Source organism: Oncorhynchus gorbuscha, unplaced genomic scaffold (assembly GCF_021184085.1).
Source record: "Oncorhynchus gorbuscha isolate QuinsamMale2020 ecotype Even-year unplaced genomic scaffold, OgorEven_v1.0 Un_scaffold_849, whole genome shotgun sequence".
Taxonomy (NCBI): Eukaryota; Metazoa; Chordata; class Actinopteri; order Salmoniformes; family Salmonidae; genus Oncorhynchus; species Oncorhynchus gorbuscha.
In genome coordinates this window covers 1-20,901 of record NW_025745839.1, presented here as the reverse complement: position 1 = coordinate 20,901, position 20,901 = coordinate 1, and the positions used below count along the sequence as shown (strand labels likewise).

The 20,901-nt window shown below is 44.2% G+C and overlaps 1 protein-coding gene across 1 annotated transcript in view; it reads right to left on the bottom strand.

The window, feature by feature from the left end:
* The window catches only part of LOC124020539 (plexin-A4-like), a gene marked incomplete at its 5' end in the record, with an annotated part of 67,489 nt that extends 53,758 nt beyond the window's left edge, over window positions 1-13,731 (bottom strand). Inside the window, 3 exons of the mRNA XM_046335777.1 lie at window positions 4,065-4,255; window positions 10,558-10,654; window positions 13,531-13,731. Of these exons, the coding sequence (XP_046191733.1) occupies window positions 4,065-4,255; window positions 10,558-10,654; window positions 13,531-13,731 (489 nt within the window). The remainder of the gene's footprint in view (window positions 1-4,064; window positions 4,256-10,557; window positions 10,655-13,530) is intronic.
* Window positions 13,732-20,901: the final 7,170 nt, after the last annotated feature.

Genomic DNA, 20,901 nt, shown 5'->3' with positions numbered 1-20,901 from the left:
CTGCAACACAATGCATGCAATTAACAGACACTGCAATGCATTATGGATCTTTTCCATCTAGCAGGGAGGAGAGAGAGACGGCGGGAGTGAGAGAGGAGAGAAAGAGAGAAGAGAGAGAGAGAGAGAGAGAGAGAGAGAGAGAGAGAGAGAGAGAGAGAGAGAGAGAGAGAGAGAGAGAGAGAGAGATGATGGGTCTCTTTTCATTAGCGGGATGAGCAGTTGATTAGATTTGTGTCTTTGACAAGCTAATTGACGGTTGGTGGAGTCAGATACTAAATCACTCTCTCCCTTTCTGTCTCTCTTCTGTATCTGGAGAAGGAGTGATGATTATTTATGGAGAGATGTCACTGTAATGAGCAGCATTAGAATGCATTAGGGGCAGAGGGCTGGGCTGAGGGGCCTTAAAAAGCCCCCCCATCATCACAGAGTGACAGTGTTATGGGTACGTGAGAGGGCTTCAATATGCTCCTGTTACAGCCAGGCAAGGCACTATGCACAGACAGAACAGGGGATAAATCTATGTTAGATTCAGACCAGGACAGTAGCGGACTGGCCACCGGCCGGTGGGCTGGTCAACCTCTGGACCGGTGGGCTGGTCAACCTCTGGACCGGTGGGCTGGTCAACCTCTGGACCAGTGGGCTGGTCAACCTCTGGACCGGTGGGCTGGTCAACCTCTGGACCGGTGGGCTGGTCAACCTCTGGACCGGTGGGCTGGTCAACCTCTGGACCGGTGGGCTGGTCAACCTCTGGACCGGTGGGCCGCCTGCCTTATACATTTTTTACTCCTAATAAAAAAGTTGGTAGAAGGTTGAGCGACACGGGCCAACCCCCTTTCCTCCTGGCCCGTTGGTCTATTCCAAACGAATGTCTATGCAACCCTTAGCCCCGCCCCTGTTGTCTCGCTCACACTCACATTGACACTGACAGCTTGAAAACTAGCTACAATAGAAAACGGAAAAGCAGAGTAAAAAAACGTAAGGGTGGGGATGAAAAGTTAAGAGACAAAATAGTCAAAAGTCTTCACTCAAATGCAAGTAAATATAAAAAGCTAACCGACTTATTCTGTATTATTAGTACTAGTACCAGTGCCACCGACGCTAACATGGACGTGCTAGACCGGCAAGAGGAAGATGCCACAACCCGGTCGGCAGGTTAAAGAGTAGGCGGAGAGGACAGCGAAGCCAAAGACAGGCGGAGAGGACAGCGAAGCCAAAGACAGGCGGAGAGGACAGCGAAGCCAAAGACAGGCGGAGAGGACAGCGAAGCCAAAGACAGGCAGAGAGGACAGCTAAGCCAAAGACAGGCAGAGAGGACAGCGAAGCCAAAGACAGGCAGAGAGGACAGCTAAGCCAAAGACAGGCAGAGAGGACAGCTAAGCCAAAGACAGGCGGAGACGACAGCTAAGCCGAAGACAGGCGGAGAGGACAGCGAAGCCAAAGACAGGCGGAGAGGACAGCGAAGCCAAAGACAGGCGGAGAGGACAGCGAAGCCAAAGACAGGCGGAGAGGACAGCGAAGCCAAAGACAGGCGGAGAGGACAGCGAAGCCAAAGACAGGCGGAGAGGACAGCGAAGCCAAAGACAGGCGGAGAGGACAGCGAAGCCAAAGACAGGCGGAGAGGACAGCGAAGCCAAAGACAGGCGGAGAGGACAGCGAAGCCAAAGACAGGCGGAGAGGACAGCGAAGCCAAGACAGGCGGAGAGGACAGCGAAGCCAAAGACAGGCGGAGAGGACAGCGAAGCCAAAGACAGGCGGAGAGGACAGCGAAGCCAAAGACAGGCGGAGAGGACAGCAAAGCCAAAGACAGGCGGAGAGGACAGCGAAGCCAAAGACAGTGCAGCCGAAGAGGTAGATATGTGTCTAAATGTGTTACAAATACAACACCTTATATCAGAATTAATGAGTGAAATGCAAACACTATTGGTCAGCTACTGCTGTGTAAATGTACCAGAAAGGAAGGATTGAGGTAAAGACGTACAGTAACTAGTCAAACTGGCTAGTGGTAAAACTCAAATTTGACGCCTAGCAAAGCTCAGAATGCCTAGATTTCGACGGTTCTGTGAGGATCTTGTGGGGAATGGTAATCACTTGAGTATCAGTAATTTACTGTTGTATAATTTTACTTAGCTAAAATAATCATTTTCATTTGATTCGGAATGCTTTTGCCTTGTAGTTCTAAACGCTAAATTGCATTAGACATATACAAAAGTTAATTAGCTATTTTTATTTCATGTCTATACAGCCTTTGGTTGCAAATAGTATACATATTGTAAAACCAATCAAGTCCTTTCCCTCTCAAATCCATATTTTGTGTAGGAGAATATGGCTACAGTGATTTGCTAGGTATGATCCTCATCGCCACGGTTCCTACCACGTCGCCTCTTACTATACAACACATTGAAGCTCATCATCATGCCAACAATCCGGTGTGAATGGAGAGTAAAGCCAACAAAAACATGTAGTGTTGTCATTCATTGACTTGATATGAAATAGTGGGGCTGCTGCTGTGTTTTTGTAGTTTTTCAAAATTGGGCCTTTATTAGTTAATTTATATATTATATTATTCATATCCAGGTTGATGACAGATCCAGTCCAGTTTCAGTAGAAGAGAGGATCTTTGGGGTTGATGACAGATCCAGTCCAGTTTCAGTAGAAGAGAGGATCTTTGGGGTTGATGACAGGTCCAGTCCAGTTTCAGTAGAAGAGAGGATCTTTGGGGTTGATGACAGATCCAGTCCAGTTTCAGTAGAAGAGAGGATCTTTGGGGTTGATGACAGATCCAGTCCAGTTTCAGTAGAAGAGAGGATCTTTGGGGTTGATGACAGGCCCAGTTTCAGTAGAAGAGAGGATCTTTGGGGTTGATGACAGGCCCAGTTTCAGTAGAAGAGAGGATCTTTGGGGTTAATGACAGGTCCAGTCCAGTTTCAGTAGAAGAGAGGATCTTTGGGGTTGATGACAGGCCCAGTTTCAGTAGAAGAGAGGATCTTTGGGGTTGATGACAGGTCCAGTCCAGTTTCAGTAGAAGAGAGGATCTTTGGGGTTGATGACAGGTCCAGTTTCAGTAGAAGAGAGGATCATTGGGGTTGATGACAGGTCCAGTCCAGTTTCAGTAGAAGAGAGGATCTTTGGGGTTGATGACAGGTCCAGTTTCAGTAGAAGAGAGGATCTTTGGGGTTGATGACAGGTCCAGCCCAGTTTCAGTAGAAGAGAGGATCTTTGGGGTTGATGACAGGTCCAGTCCAGTTTCAGTAGAAGAGAGGATCTTTGGGGTTGATGACAGATCCAGTCCAGTTTCAGTAGAAGAGAGGATCTTTGGGGTTGATGACAGGTCCAGTCCAGTTTCAGTAGAAGAGAGGATCTTTGGGGTTGATGACAGATCCAGTCCAGTTTCAGTAGAAGAGAGGATCTTTGGGGTTGATGACAGATCCAGTCCAGTTTCAGTAGAAGAGAGGATCTTTGGGGTTGATGACAGGCCCAGTTTCAGTAGAAGAGAGGATCTTTGGGGTTGATGACAGGCCCAGTTTCAGTAGAAGAGAGGATCTTTGGGGTTAATGACAGGTCCAGTCCAGTTTCAGTAGAAGAGAGGATCTTTGGGGTTGATGACAGGCCCAGTTTCAGTAGAAGAGAGGATCTTTGGGGTTGATGACAGGTCCAGTCCAGTTTCAGTAGAAGAGAGGATCTTTGGGGTTGATGACAGGTCCAGTTTCAGTAGAAGAGAGGATCATTGGGGTTGATGACAGGTCCAGTCCAGTTTCAGTAGAAGAGAGGATCTTTGGGGTTGATGACAGGTCCAGTTTCAGTAGAAGAGAGGATCTTTGGGGTTGATGACAGGTCCAGCCCAGTTTCAGTAGAAGAGAGGATCTTTGGGGTTGATGACAGGTCCAGTCCAGTTTCAGTAGAAGAGAGGATCTTTGGGGTTGATGACAGATCCAGTTTCAGTAGAAGAGAGGATCATTGGGGTTGATGACAGGTCCAGTCCAGTTTCAGTAGAAGTGAGGATCTTTGTGTGTGTGTGTGTTTGTGTGTGTGTGTGTGTTTGTGTGTGTGTGTGTGTGCGTTCTCACCTGGGTGATGCGTGGGTGGGTACACTTGCTGTTGAGTCCATTGCGCTCCAGCCACTGGCTCTCAGGGTGGGGACAGTGCTGCTTGAGGGTGCAGCGGTTCTCCCCTTTACACCACACACAGCCAAACAGGGGGTCTGCCTTCAGACACAGGCCACAGCTCCCCCTCTGGGCATCACACTTGTACAGGTGAACTGATGGGGGGGTCACAGGGAGAGATCAGGTTAACACATCACGCACATATACTTGATTTCAATCAGTCAATCAATCACATGCATTTATAAAGCCATTTGTACATCAGAAATTGTAACGAAGTGCTTTACACCCAGCCTAGATTTAAAATGATAGTCTTCATGATGTATACTGGTAAATGTGGGTGAGAACTGTTCAGAACCAGTAGATCAATCACAGTCAGCGTTTTAGTATTTCCAGAACATGGACAGTATTTGAATCATATTGTGGAAAGCATCATTTGTTGATACTGTATCTGTCCCTTGCTCTCTGTCTCAATCCTTCTCTCTTGCTTCTGCCCCCCTCTCTCTCTCTCTCTCTTCCTCCCTACCTTCCTCTCTCTCTCTCTTCTTATCTCTCGCTCTCTCCTTCTCTCCCTCATTTAGCTCCTGCGACCAGAAGCTTCTTGCCTCTGCTCATCCACTAGTTTAACATTTCATCTCCATGGAAACCGGACAGGTTTTTAATTGCCATTAGATGCTTGTGTGATTTGTCCATCAAATGATGCCTCCAGAGTAGCCTTCTCCCTGGGTAGCTAATGGGAGAGAAGAGGAGGAGGAATTCATCTTTAATTCTCCCTCTCTCTCTCCCCATCTCTCCATGGTCACAAAATGTTTCTATATATCCATTCAAATGTGAACACAAATGTGAGCGCAAATAAATCTAATTGCAAAGCCAGCGAGGTGCAGTTAATCATTGTCATTGGTGATTCTATTTGTACTGTATGGGTTTAAACCAACTAGTACCATGATGCATGGTTTAGTCCTTGTACATATACTGTATAATATACAGTTGTAGTTGGAAGTTTACATACACCTTAGACAAATACATTTCAACTCAGTTTTTCACAATTCCTGACATGTAATCCTAGTAAAAATTCCCTCTTAGGTCAGTTAGGATAACCACTTTATTTTAAGAATGTGAAATGTCAGAATAATAGTAGAGATAATTATTTATTTTTTATTTCTTTCATCACATTCCCAGTGGGTCAGAAGTTTGCAAACACTCAATTAGTTTTTGGTAGTATTGCCTTTAAATTGTTTAACTTGGGTCAAACGTTTTGGGTAGCCTTCCACAAGCTTCCCACAATAAGTTGGGTGAATTTTGGCCCATTCCTCCTGGTGTAACTGAGTCAGGTTTGTAGGCCTCCTTGCTCACACAGGCTTTTTCAGTTCTACCCACACATTTATCTATATGATTGAGGTCAGGGCTTTGTGATGGTCACTCCAATACCTTGACTTTGTTGTCCTTAAGCCATTTTGCAACAACTTTGGAGTATGCTTGGGGTCATTGTCCATTTGGAAGACCCATTTGCAACCAAGCTTAAACTTTCAGACCAATGTCTTGAGATGTTACCTCAATATATCCACATAATTTTCCTACCTCATGATACCATCTAGTTTGTAAAGGGCACCAGTCCCTCCTGCAGCAAAGCAACCCCACAACATGATGCTGCCACCCCCTGTGCTTCACGGTTGGGATGGTGTTCTTCGGCTTGCAAGCGTTCCCCTTTTCCTCCAAATATAATGATGGTCATTATGGCCAAACAGTTCTATGTTTGTTTCATCAGACCAGAGGACATTTCTCCAAAAAGTACGATCTTTGTCCCCATGTGCAGTTGCAAACCGTAGTCTGACTTTTTATGGCAGTTTTGAAGCAATGGCTTCTTCCTTGCTGAGCGGCCATTCAGGTTATGTCGATATAGGACTCGTTTTACTGTGGATATAGATAATTTTGTGCCTGTTTCCTCCAGCATCTTCACAAGGTCCTTTGCTGTTGTTCTGGGATTTATTTGCACTTTTCATACCAAAGTACGTTCATCTCTAGGATACAGAATGCCTATCAGAAGCTTTTAAAGCCATTACATAATTTTTCTGGAATTTTCCCAGCTGTTTAAAGGCACAGTCAACTTAGTGTATGTAATCTTCTAACCCACTGGAATTGTGATACAGAGAATTAAAAGTGAAATAATCTGTCTGTAAACAATTGTTGGAAAAATGAATTGTGTCATGCACAACGTAGATGTCCTAACCGACTTGCCAAAACTAAAGTTTGTTAACTTCTCTAGGGTAGAGGGCAGCATTTGGAATTTTGGATGAAAAGCGTGCCCAAATTAAACTGCCTTCTACTCAGGCCCAGAAGATAGGATATGCATGTAATTGGTAGATTTGGATAGAAAACACTCTAAACTTTACAAAACTGTTAAGAAAGTGTCTGTGAGTATAACATAACTGATTTGGCTGGTGAAAACCTGAGAAAAATCCATTCAGGAAGTAGGATTTTTTTGTAGTAGTTTTCTATTCAATGCCATTACAGTATCCATTGACTTGGACTCAAAATGCAGTTCCTATGCCTTCCACTATATGTCAACAGTCTTTAGAAATTGTTTCAGGCTTGTATTCTGAAAAATGAGGGAGTAAGAGCAGTCTGAATGAGTGGACCCTGCCTTGTCACAGAGCTTTTCCATGCGCCTGCCTGAGAGAGAGCCTTTCTTGTTTACCTTTTATATTGACGACGTTATTGTCCGGTTGAAATATTATAGATTATTTAGGCTAAAAACAGCCTGAGGATCGTTTGACATGTTTCTATGAACTTTACGGATATCATTTGGATTTATTGTCTGCCTGTTGCGACAGCGTTTGAGCCTGTGGATTACTGAAGAAAACCCTGCAACAAAACAGAGGTTTTTGGATATAAAGAGAGACTTTATCGAACAAAAGGAACATTTATTAAACAAGGACGTAGGCAACTACTAGGATCCTACCACACTGTACACATCATTGTGTTTCTCAATTAAATTGAAGGGGTCGCCTATGTCATTGTGTGGGACAATGTCAGGTTCCAACATGCAGAGATGGTTCAGGCAGGGTTTCGGGCCCATCCCCGATTCGTGACCCTATACCAGCCCCCATGCTCTCCTTTCAGCCCTAAGGAGGATATTTTGTTGAGCATGGAGATGGGCGATCACCATCCCCATAAGTGTGCCACCCTCCTTCTGACCCTGGATGAGGCATGCAGATTAGAGGTCGACCGATTCATCGGAATGGCTGATTAATTAGGGCCGATTTCAAGTTTTCATAACAATTGGAAATAGGTATTTTTGGACACCGATTTGGCCCCTTTTTTTACACCTTTATTTAATCTTTATTTAACTAGGCAAGGAAGTTAAGAACACGTTCTTATTTATAATGACGGCCTAGGAACGGTGGGTTAACAGCCTTGTTCAGGGGCAGAATGACAGATTTTTACCTTGTCAGCTCGAGGGATTCAATCTTGTAACCTTACAGTTAACTAGTCCAATGCTCTAACCACCTGCCTCTCATTGCACTCCACGAGGAGACTGCCTGTTATGCAAATGCAGTAAGCCAAGGTAAGTTGCTAGCTAGCATTAAACTTATCTTATAAAAAAACTACACATTGTTGATGATATTACTAGTTTATCTAGCGTGTCCTGCGTTGCCTATAATCGATGCGGTGCGTATCGTTGCTCCAATGTGTCCCTAACCATAAACATCAATGCCATTCTTAAAATCAATGCACAGAAGTCTATATATTTAAACCTGCATATTTAGCTCAAATAAATCCAGGTTAACAGGCAATATTAACGAGGTGAAATTGTGTCACTTCTCTTGCGTTCATTGCACGCAGAGTCAGTGTATATACAACAGTTTGGGCCATTGTACGTAATTATGACATGACATTGAAGGTTGTGCAATGTAACAGGAATATTTAGACTTATGGATGCCACCCGTTAGATAAAATACGGAACGGTTCCGTATTTCACTGAAAGAATAAACGTCTTGTTTTCGAGATGATAGTTTCCGGATTCAACCATATTAATGACCTCATATTTCTGTGTGTTATCATGTTATAACTAAGTCTATGATTTGATAGAGCAGTCTGAGCGATGGTAGGCAGCAGCAGGCTCATAAGCATTCATTCAAACAGCACTTTCGTGCGTTTTGCCAGCAGCTCTTCGCTGTGCTTCAAGCATTGCGCTGTTTATTACTTCAAGCCTATCATCAACTCCCGAGATTAGGCTGGTGTAACCGATGTGAAATGGCGAGCTAGTTAACGGGGTGGGGTGCGCGCTAATAGCGTTTCAAACGTTACTCGCTCTGAAACTTGGAGTAGTTGTTCCCCTTGCTCTGCATGGGTAACGCTGCTTCGAGGGTGGCTGTTGTTGATGTGTTCCTGGTTCGAGCCCAGGTAGGTGTGAGGAGATGGATGGAAGCTATACTGTTACACTGGCAATACTAAAGTGCCTATAAGAACATCCAATAGTCAAAGGTTAATGAAATACAAATGGTATAGTCCTATAATTCCTATAATAACTAAAACCTAAAACTTTTTACCTGGGAATATTGAAGACTCATGTTAAAAGGGACCACCAGCTTTAATTTGTTCTCATGTTCTGAGCAAGGAACTTCAACGTTTAGCTTTCTTACATGGCACATATTGCACTTTTACTTTCCTCTCCAACACTTTGTTTCTGCATTATTTCTTTGTGGCTAAATTGATTTTATTTATGTATTATATTAGGTTAAAATAAGTGTTCATTCAGTATTGTTGTAATTGTCAATATTGCAAATAAATGAATAAAAATCGGCCAATTAATCGGTATCGGCTTTTTTGGTTCTCCAATAATCGGTATCAGTATCAGCGTTGAAAAATCATCAATCGGTCGACCTCTAATACAGATACATCAACGCAGACAAATGTCAGGCTTGGAATCATCAGGCCAAAAGGTATTTCCTGCTGTGCATGAACAATGAGGGCATTCACTGTGATGTGGATGAGAATTTATGGCCAAATGCTCGAAAGGGAAAAAGACAGGCTTGATGCAAATTATTGCATGCTAAATGTTATGTTTTATTTTCATTCATTTGATTGAATGCTCTCATTACATTTCACAATAAACGTATATTTTGAATCAATGGTTGTGTGGTGAGAGCTGTTCACAATCCAAAATGAATGCACACTGACAGGTTTTGAATGAAAGACTGGCTGCTTTACAAGTGTGATGAGTTTTGTACTAAGAGTTGTGAAAATAGTACCAAAGTGATAACAAAAGACTGTATTAACCATTACTAGATAGATAGATAGATAGATAGATAGATAGATAGATAGATAGATAGATAGATAGATAGATAGTCACTGTTAGTATAGCATATTTAATATTCTCTTTTGGTGTATGCATATGTGGTCTGTGGTAATATGCTGCTGGGCAGAGGGAGACAACTGACAGAGGAAGGCGTGAAGCTAACAAGCAGCGCAGAGGAAGGCGTGAAGCTAACAAGCACCACAGAGGAAGTTGTGAAGCTAACAAGCACCACAGAGGAAGTTGTGAAGCTAACAAGCACCACAGAGGAAGTTGTGAATCTAACAAACACCACAGAGGAAGTTGTGAAGCTAACAGGCACCACAGGGGAGACGAGAGATAGTGAGAGAGAGGGAAAGAGAGAGGGAGGGAGAGAGAGAAACAGAGAGAGAGAGGAGCGAGAGAAAGGAGAGATGGAGAGAGAGAGGGAAAGTAAAGAGATGGGACTGGAGAGATGGAAAAAGGCAAGAGGACGGGTCGAGACGACCGGTGTGAAGCTAACGAGGTGAACAGAAGGAGGGAAAAGGGTGGAGGTGAGAGAGAGAAAGAGAAGGAGAGAGAGAAAAAGAGAGAGAAACACAGAGAGAGGATAGCAGGAGAGAGAGAGAAAGAGGAGAGAGAGAAACAGAGAAAGAAACACAGAGAGAGGATAGGAGGAGAGAGAGAGAAAGGAGAGAGGGAGCGAGAGAGAGGGGGGGAAGAGAGAGACAGGGAGTGGGAAAGAGATGGCGACTGGAGAGATGGCGCGATGGGAAAAGGGAAGAGGATGTGGTGTGACGAGTGGTGTGAAGCTAACGAGATGAACAGAAGGAGGGAAAAGGGAGGAAGAGGGAGAAAGAGGGAGATGAGAGAGAGGGAGAGCAGAGGTAAAGTAGGTGTGAGAGATGGAGAGTAAGGGAGAGAAAGAGGGAAATTAGGTGTGAGAGATGGAGAGTAAGGGAGAGAAAGAGGGAGATGAGAGAAGAGGCAAAGTTATAACCAGACGCCGCCGCCCACCGCAGCAAAGTAATGCCACTTCTGTGTCTGTGCCGGTGTCAGGGGGATGGATACCGCCGCAACTGCCCGCCTGTTGCCATGGAGACCAGCTACACAGGCAACGGCGGTGATCGGGTGGGGTGTGTGTGGATGTGGGTGTGTGGGTGTGAGGGGGGGGGGGGTCCTGACCTTTATTTTCGGCAGGGTTGTCGATGCTGAAGTCTCCGTTCCAGATGACCGTCAGGTCCACAGGGAGGCTGCTCATCTCCATCCCATCATATGAGTACTGTTGGCGCCATGGGGACCCAGAGAGGGGGAGATGGGGGGGGGTGAGATGGAGAGAACAGGGAGCGAGAGAAAGGGAGAGAGAGAGAGCACCAGAGAGAAAGAGAGAGGGAGGGTAGAGGAAAAGGCATTTGTAGAGCAGAAGTACCGTAAACACTCAAGCCAGGTAGAGGACATCTTGACAGACAACTACGTATCAAAGCTAGTCAGAGTGTTTGAGACACTCCCATTCAAAAGTAGCATATCATATTAGCATATCATTCAGCATAGAAACCCTTTCATTGGGAGTCTTTCATTTCATACCAACCATTGTTCCAGAACTGAATTACACATAATAGTATTGCTGAGGGAAGCTGGAATTTAGAGAGGGCATTTAAACTCATCAAGGCTCTGTGCACATGTACAATGGGAGACATATCCTTGGGCATGGAGGACTGGTTCCAGACAGTGTACTGTAGGTACTAGCTCAATAGTACTGATTACTAGAAATGAGGAACCTGTATTGAGATTCTACAGTCAATGGCTCTCCAGACAGACCTGAGATAGAGTTGTGCATCTTCTCACTTTCACAAATAACTTCAAATATGTCTCTGACCAACTCTCTCGCTATCTCTGTCCGAATGATCCTGGAGGCACTCCGCACTGCCAAAGCTGACTCTCTCCTCTGTTCTCATCCTCTTAGATGTATCCTCTGCCTTCAACACCGTGAACCATCAGATCCTCCTCTCCAGCCTCTCAGGGCTGGGTGCCTTAGGCTCTGCACACTCTTGGATTGCATCCTAGTTGGCAGGCCGCTCCTACCAGGTGATGTGGAGAGGATCTGCACCATATACTCACTACTCACTACTGGTGTCCCCCAGGGCATAGTTCTAGGCCCTCTCCTCTTCTCTCTATAGCTCAAGTCACTGGGCTCTGTCATATCCTCATATGGTCTCTTCTATCATTGCTATGCGGATGACACTCAACTACTTTCCTCCTTCCCCCACTTCTTCACCCAGGTGGTGACACGCATCCCTGCGTGCCTGACAGATATCTCAGCTTGGATGTCGGCCCACCACCTCAAGCTCAACTTCGACAAGACAGAGCTTCTCTTCAGCCCACGGAAGGCCTCTCCCCTCCAAGACTTCTCCATCACGGTTGACAACTCCACGGTGTCCCCCTCCCAGAGTGCAAAGAACCTTGGCATGACCCTGGACAACACCCTGGCATTCACTGCAAACACCAAAGCAGTGACTCGCTCCTGCAGGTCGTGCTCCTCAACATCCGTAGAGTACGAGCCTACCTCAGAGTACGAGTCATCTCCCGTCTGGACTACCGCAACTGTTGGTTTTGCTCTCCACTTGTGCCATCAAACCCCTGCAATTTATCCAGAATACTGCAGCCTGCCTGGTGTTCAAACTTCCCATGTTCTCCCACGTCTCCCCGCCTCTCAGCGGTTCTCCACTGGCTTCCAGTCGAAGCTCACATCCATTACAAGAACAGCAGCAAGAGCAACTGCCCCTCCCTACCGATATATATATATATATATATATATATATATATATATATATATATATATATATTTTGTGAACTAACACGGGCACTTGACTTTGTTTATACCTACTGTGATACACTACATGACTGAAAGTATGTGGATATCTGCTCGTCGAACATCTCATTCTAAAATCAAGGGCATTAATATGGAGTTGGTCCCTCCTTTACTGCTATAACAGCTTCCACTCTTCTGGGAAGGCTTTCCACTAGATGTTGGAACATTGCTGTGGGGACTTGCTTCCATTCAGCCACAATAACATTAGTGAGATCGGCCACTAATGTTGGGCGAGTAGGTCTGGCTAGCAGTCAGCGTTCCAATTCATTACAGAGGTGTTCGATGGGGTTGAGGTCAGGGCTCTGTGCAGGCCAGTCAAATTCTTCCACAGCGATCTCGACAAACCATTTCCGTATGGACCTCGCTTTGTGCACGGGGACATTGTCATGCTGAAACAGGAAAGGGCCTTCCCCAAACTGTTGCCACAAAGTTGGAAGCAGAAATTCATCTAGAATGTCATTATATGTTGTAGCATTAAGATTTCCCTTCACTGGAACTAAAACAGCCCCAGACAATTATTTCTCCTCCACCAAACTTTACAGTTGGCACTATGCATTCCAACAGATAGCGTTCTCCTGGCGTCCGCCAAATCTATATTAATCCATCGGACTGGCAGATGGTGAAGTGTGATTCATGCTCGGCCATGAAAACCCATTTCATGAAGCTCCCGACGAACAGTTCTTGTGCTGACATTGCTTCCAGGGGCAGTTTGGAACTCGGGAGTGAGTGTTGCAACCGAGGACAGACGATTTTTACTGGCTACGCATTTCAGCATTCGGCTGTCCCGTTCTGTGAGCTTGTGTGGCCTACCACTTTGTGGCTGAGCTGTTGTTGCTCCTAGATGTTTCCACTTCACAATAACAGCACAGCAACTGATTTGTTGGAAAGGTGGCATCCTAGGACGGTGCCACATTGAAAGTCACTGAGCTCTTCAGTAAGGCCATTCTACTGCCAATGTTTGTCTATGGAGATTGCATGGTTTGTGCTCGATTGTATACACCTGTCAGCAACAGGTCTGGCTGAAATAGCAAAATTCACTCATTTGAAGGGGCGTCCTCATACTTTTGTATATTTAGTGCATGTGGTTGTACCACCTAGCTTTAAGATGATTGCACTAACTGTATGTCGCTTAGTGACTAAAAGGTCAAAGCAAATATCAGATACATTCCTTCCAACATGCCTTATATCCACAATTTACATTGATTGTGTTCACCTAAACATACACATACATAAACTTCCCTATTCATCCCGTTTACACCCCAAAGCACACCCTCACCCCCTATACTCACCGAGGTGTTCTGGCACTGAACACAGCTGCTGTTGAAGCGGAGCGCGGGCACCCGCTGCTCCACACCCTGGATGGTGAGCAGACACTCATAGCCCCGCTGTCCTGACTGTGGCTGGGGAAGGTTCTTGGCCCGCAGGGTGATGGGCTTCACCACGTTGACCGGCACCAGGATGCGCTCGGTGGGCAGCAGCTGGGGACACTCCTGTAAAAGCCACAGGGAGAGCTGGTCAGGAGGACCAAAACGACAGGAGCCAGACGTCAACAGTGTGTTACTCCCAATACACACTTGTTTCACACTGTGGATTTGGCATAGTTTACTTTACTCGTGGTTGTCTAGAGAGAAAACGTGAACAAGAAGTATTGACTATGTTATGATATTTTGGGTTATACTTTGAAGTCAACATCATACCGTATGGGCCATTCTAGGACAACAGTGAAGCTACGTCCGAGTAGAGTTAAACCCTGTAGAAATCTCCCTACAGGCCCAAGTCACGCCTCACATCCACAAGGTTAATACAGAACCGAATCTAACTGTGAAACAACATTATAAATGGTAGGAATTATTCATGTCTTTTGGCGACTATGGTTGGGTGTGGTTGGGTAGTTATATCTGGTAGAGTTAGTGTTGGTTACCTCTAGTGGTTGGGTAGTTATATCTGGTAGAGTTAGTGTTGGTTACCTCTAGTGGTTGGGTAGTTATATCTGGTAGAGTTAGTGTTGGTTGCCTCTAGTAGTTGGGTAGTTATATCTGCTAGAGTTAGTGTTGGTTGTCTCTAGTGGTTGGGTAGTTATATCTGGTAGAGTTAGTGTTGGTTACCTCTAGTGGTTGGGTAGTTATATCTGGTAGAGTTAGTGTTGGTTGCCTCTAGTAGTTGGGTAGTTATATCTGCTAGAGTTAGTGTTGGTTGTCTCTAGTGGTTGGGTAGTTATATCTGGTAGAGTTAGTGTTGGTTGTCTCTAGTGGTTGGGTAGTTATATCTGATAGAGTTAGTGTTGGTTACCTCTAGTGATTGGGTAGTTATATCTGGTAGAGTTAGTGTTGGTTGTCTCTAGTGGTTGGGTAGTTATATCTGGTAGAGTTAGTGTTGGTTACCTCTAGTGGTTGGGTAGTTATATCTGGTAGAGTTAGTGTTGGTTGTCTCTAGTGGTTGGGTAGTTATATCTGGTAGAGTTAGTGTTGGTTGTCTCTAGTGGTTGGGTAGTTATATCTGGTAGAGTTAGTGTTGGTTGTCTCTAGTGGTTGGGTAGTTATATCTGGTAGAGTTAGTGTTGGTTGTCTCTAGTGGTTGGGTAGTTATATCTGGTAGAGTTAGTGTTGGTTGCCTCTAGTGGTTGGGTAGTTATATCTGGTAGAGTTAGTGTTGGTTGCCTCTAGTGGTTGGGTAGTTATATCTGGTAGAGTTAGTGTTGGTTGCCTCTAGTGGTTGGGTAGTTATATCTGGTAGAGTTAGTGTTGGTTGTCTCTAGTGGTTGGGTAGTTATATCTGGTAGAGTTAGTGTTGGTTACCTCTAGTGATTGGTAAAACAAGGTTTGAATGGCATGTGCGTTGGAGTGGGCCAAGAGAGCAGCGCATTATTATTACACTGACTTGTAAATGAACACTGTCAGTGATATGATAGACATAGGGCATTGTGTTTCCATTTACACAACAACAGAGGTTCAATGAAAGCTGCTTCTGCTTTGATGAGAAAAGAGAAATAGAAGAGATAGAAAGAGAGAGAGGCAGAGACAGACAGAGAGAGGGGGAGAGAGAGAGAGGCAGAGAGAGAGAAAGGGACTACAGGAGAGAGAGGCAGAGAAAGAGGGAGAGAGAGAGACAGAGAGAGAGGCAGAGACAGACAGAGAGAGATGAAGAGAGAGAGGTGGAGAGAGAGAGGCATATACATTCAACTTATTTCATCGGCAAAAATAATTTCCCCTCTTCTACAAAACAAAGCGCTCTTTCGTAGGCCCACTTCTCCTCAAATAATAGGAGATCTTTTACAGCTGAAAAGAACTCAAAATCTACTTTTATTCTTGCTTTTACTAATCCTTTAAAAACACATCTTACATCCTGCCCATATCCCGTTTCTATCTTGTGTTTTCTACTCAGAAAAATTGACATCTTAGCTTGTCCCAAAATAAAATTTAACATTTGACATTTTCTTTTCTGTTGTTTACTATATTGAAACCCCAAAATAAAAACCGTGTTATTGAAAAATTCCCCTACAGCTTTAAACAAAGATTCCAGCATTTCCAATAGAGGTTTTATCCTCTCACACTCCATAAAACAGTGAAAAATGGTTTCTCTTATATTACAAAAAGGACATCCATCTCTAACATCTGAATTAATAACAGATACAAAAGCATTAACTGCAATGATGCCATGTAAAACCCTCCATTGCATATCTCCAGTACCCTTTTGTAACGGTGGTTTGTACAGTGCTCTCCATGCTGGCTTTACCTTGTCATCAATGCCCAATTTTACCCTCCATGGAGTGTCTTTTCTATTTTTCAATTTATCTTTATTCAACACCTTGACACACCCCCTATACAAGTCCTTCCCATTCACCTCCTCCAAACCCACCTCCTCCAACCCTCTCAAATCCAGCAATAACGCCTTTCTTTCTGACTCTGGGATATTTGGTGTAATCCCTAGTCTTGGAAATGAGACGTCTTCATCTTGTACCTTCTTCTTGTGACTACTAAGCATACCCCATTCTTCCGCTGACAGAGCCTTCCTACAGCTCCCCAGCATTTGTCCGACAATCCTTTCCGACCTCATCCCCAAATGTTCTGCCACCCGTCTTCCATCCATTAAGGCGGGCCCAGCTATGGCCATTAACTGTCTTAAGGTGATGATTTTCCCCTTCACCAGAATCTTGGAGAAATGTGGAACAGCTGCAGTTGTACAATCCAGTCTTGCCCCATACACCAGAGGTTCCTCCAACAGCCAATGCACTGACTCCGCTGAAGTTCGTCTGGACACCTTCATTATGCTCCATACTCTGAGAAGTCCTCTGTAAAACGGAGGTACTCTCTCCCTAGAAATCTGGCTACTATCAACCAGAAATAAAGCCTTCTTTAAACCTAATCCTCCAACCCGTTGTAATATAAGACCTGCCACCCCTCTCCACACCACATTTTCCGGTCCATAAAGCAACCTTTGAATAAACTGAAACCGGAAAGCAGCAGCCCTACTAGCAAGATGTACAAGACCTTGTCCCCCTCTTCTTTTGACAAATACAAAACACTTTGTGGAACCCAGTGATATTTATCCCAAAAGAAATCCACAATAATTGCCTGTATCTTAGCCAGAAGGCCAGATGGTGGTTCTAAAACTGACAACCGATGCCACAGTGCAGATGCAATCACATTGTTAACTATAATAGTGCGCCCCCTATATGACATACGAGATAGTAACCAACGCCATCTCCTCATCCTCCCTTCCACCATTTCAACCACCCCACTCCAATTTTTTTTTCCATAGTCCCCTCATCTCCTAAGTACACTCCAAGATACTTAAAACCTCCCTTACACCATTCTAGCCCCCCTGGCAAAGCCATGATCCCTCCAGACCATTCTCCAATCTGTAACGCACAACTCTTTTCCCAATTTACCTTTGCAGAGGATATTCCCCTAAAACGATCAACAATTAGACTCAAGCTATCCACCTCCGCTTGATTTTCACTAGCACAACTACATCATCAGCATAGGCTGAGAGACGAATAGGAGGAATATCCTCTGAAAAGCACACCCCTGCAATGCGACTTCTAATGCTATTTAGTAGTGGCTCTATAGCAATGGCATATAACATTCCTGACATAGAACATCCCTGCCTAATACCTCTACACACTTTAAAAGGAGCACTCAAACCACCGTTAACTTTCAATACACTTTCAATGTCACCATATATCACCTTGATCATGGCAATAAAACCAGAGCTGAACCCAAACGCCTCAAGCGTGTGCCATAAGTATTGATGTTCAACTCGGTCAAATGCCTTTTCCTGATCAATTGAAATTAGACCAGCATCCAACCCAATATCCCTAGAGACGTCCAAAAAATCACGAATCAGAGAAATGTTATCCCCTATCTGCCTGCCAGGAACACAGTAGGACTGATCCGTATGTATGATTTGCCCCATCACCTCCCTCAGCCTGTTGGACAAAGCTTTTGACAATATCTTATAATCAGTGCACAATAAAGCCACCGGCCTCCAGTTCTTCACCTCCCTTGGGTCACCCTTTTTGGGCAGTAGGGTGAGGACAGCCCTTCTGCAGCTTATTGGTAGTAACCCTCCGGTTAAACTATCATTAGCTACTTCTAACCAATCCTCTCCCAACATAGCCCAAAAAGACTTAAAAAAAGTCAACGGGAAGCCCATCAATGCCTGGTGCCCTTCCATTTTCCATGCCTTTTAATGCAGTGTATAAATCCTGCAAAGACAATGGTTGCTCAAGCTCAACCTGAACTTCTGCAGCCACCTTTGGGAGCCCATCAAAGAACTGCTGTGTCACTGTTTTGTCCTCTTTGTACTCACATTTGTAGAGCTCAGCGTAGAACTCTACTGCCCTCTTTCTAATTTCACTAGGGCTAGTGAGCTCTTGTCCAACAGCTGATTTGAGACAATGAATAATTTTTCTTTGTCCATTCTTTTTCTCTAAACCAAAGAAAATTTTGGATGAGGCATCCATTTCAGATATTCCCTGAAATTTACTTCTCACCAGTGCCCCTGTGCTCTGATACCCAGCAGGTCTGCCAATGCAGCTTTTCTCCTCTTGATGGCCTGAGTATGGCCTCGATCTCCTGTGGTCTCAACCAATGTCATGAGTTCCACTATTTCAATCTCTAGGGCTTTCATTGATCTGGTGATATCTTTAGTGACATTCCTCGTGTATTGATTACAAAATTGTTGAATCTGGATTTTCCCTATATCCCACCACTGTTGAATGGATACAAAACTGGCTTTTTGAGATCTCCACCTCTCCCAAAAAAAACTGAAACAGTTTCTGAAGTGAGCATCACTCAATAAAGTTATATTAAAATGCCAGTATGCGCTTTTGGGTTTTACATCGTTAATGAACACCACCTCTGTTATTAAACAATGATCAGAAAACCCCACTGGAGTTATCACACTTGATTTACAGACCTGAGATTGATGCTCAAAAACATAAAACCTATCTAACCTGGCCATAGAGATGATGTTCTCTCTCACATGCGCCCAGGTGTACTGCCTTGTTCCTCCATGTTGACTCCGCCAAATATCACACAATTCATTTGTTACAATGAGGCGTTTTAAAAACATCCTTGAGGCTATATGAGGTTCTTGGTGATTTCTATCTAAATCACTAACTGTGCAGTTAAAATCCCCAGCAATAAACAAATAATCTTCTTTGTTACATTTCTCAATGGTATTTGATAGTGTCTCTAAAAACATACCCTCTCAACTGTCATCACTGGGGCATATACATTTATCAGACACATAGTGATGTTTTCATACCTTGCTCTAACTTTTAATAACCTCCCCTCAACTACCTCTTCAACCTCATATGACAACGGCAAAACCCTTTTGAGAACAAGATAACCACACCCCCACTTTTTGAGTTTTTATGACTACACACCACTGTCCCCCCACTCCTGTTGCCACATAACTTCATTTTCCAAATTACTATGCGTTTCTTGTAAAAAAATTATGTCACTTCCCTTTCCCCTAATTAACTCATACACCATGGCTCTTTTTTTTACATCTCTTGCCCCATTTACGTTTAAAGAAGAAATCTTAAAACTGCTCATGGATAAAAAAATATATATACAGAGGACGATCCAGCCACCACATCTCTTTACAGAGTTAAGACTGCAACTGAACTCTTTCATTTTCTTTAGAATTTACATCACTTATCACTCTTGTGACCACTTTCTTGAGTCTAGCAATTTCAGGGGTTTTCAAACTTCCGCCTGTAATTTTTGACATCAGAAATTTTGCTGATTCAATAAACAATTCACGTTCAGGGAAAAAATCAGTTACATTGTAATCTTGCATATATTTCTTCCCTTTTGTCAACTTCAAAAATTGACGTATCCTCTCGATCCCATACCTCCCTTCCACCCCATTTATCTCACTATATTGTTGTGACGCGTCAGATGACTCACTCTCACTATCCTCCCCAGAAGAATACTCCACCATCTCTACACCTTGTTCATCTTCAATTGATTTATTAAACTCTACCTTTCTCTTAGAATTAGACCCTTCACCACCCCTTACATTCTTCCTTTTACTCCTCGGTATTTTGAAAACATCCGCTTCCTTTTCCGTTATTTCAATCTCCTCTTGACCTCCAATTTCATTTTCCAGCACCACCTCAGCGACGGCAGTCGCAATCTCGCCTACTGTTTCCCCTCCCTCTTTGTTCTGATCTACCACAATTGCCCCCGTATCCACACTGCCTTCCTCTCCTGCTTTTCCAACCACATCTGCCCACCTTCTCTCTTCTCCTGTACCCTTAGCATGTTCATCCCTTCGCGGTGGTGCGTTAGTTGTACTCGCACTAAAACTACTACCAGGCTCAGCGCGCTCATTTTCGGGACAATTACGCACCAAATGCCCCTCTCTTCCACAGCCAAAGCATTTCATTGATTCAGTAGATGCATAGAAGACATAATCAAATCCATCAATCTTAAAGCTAAACGCTAAATCCAGTTCATCTCCTTCCTTTTTTAAAATCATATGCACTTGTCTCCTATGAGACACGACATGTTTCAACAACGGAGATTTGCATCCAAAAGGAACTTTCTTTATTGTAGACACTATTTGACCATGGCGCGATAACTCTCGCCATAACACTTCATCTCTAACAAATGGTGGCACGTTAGAAAGCATGACTTTCTTCGCCGGATTCATAAGCGGAAATACCGACGTCTGTGTTTCTCTCAACACGACACCCATCTCAACTATTCTATTCACCTTTTCAATTGAATCTAAGAATATCACTACAGCGCTATTCATCCTTGAGGCTGATTTGATGCTATCATACCCAATGATAGCACCCACAGCCAAGCTACATTCTTCCACTGAACACCCTGTCGCAGCAGGAATCTTTACTCCATGCCTCCGACTAAGTTTTTCAAACTCTCCATTTCCACGAGTGGCCATAACAACCAGCCCCACCCGCTGGTTGTGCCCTCGCTAAAAACCAACCTCAAAGATCCCACCACCCCTATACGTGCTTAGTGATAGTTTAAACAGGATACCCTTAAAACAACTAACCTAATCAATATATATATATACATACAACAACCCGATAGAGTGAAAAAGAAAAACCATTCGCTCTCACAATCACTCCTGCTTGACGACTCACTCCCAGCATGCACTCCCAGCATGCACTCCGATGA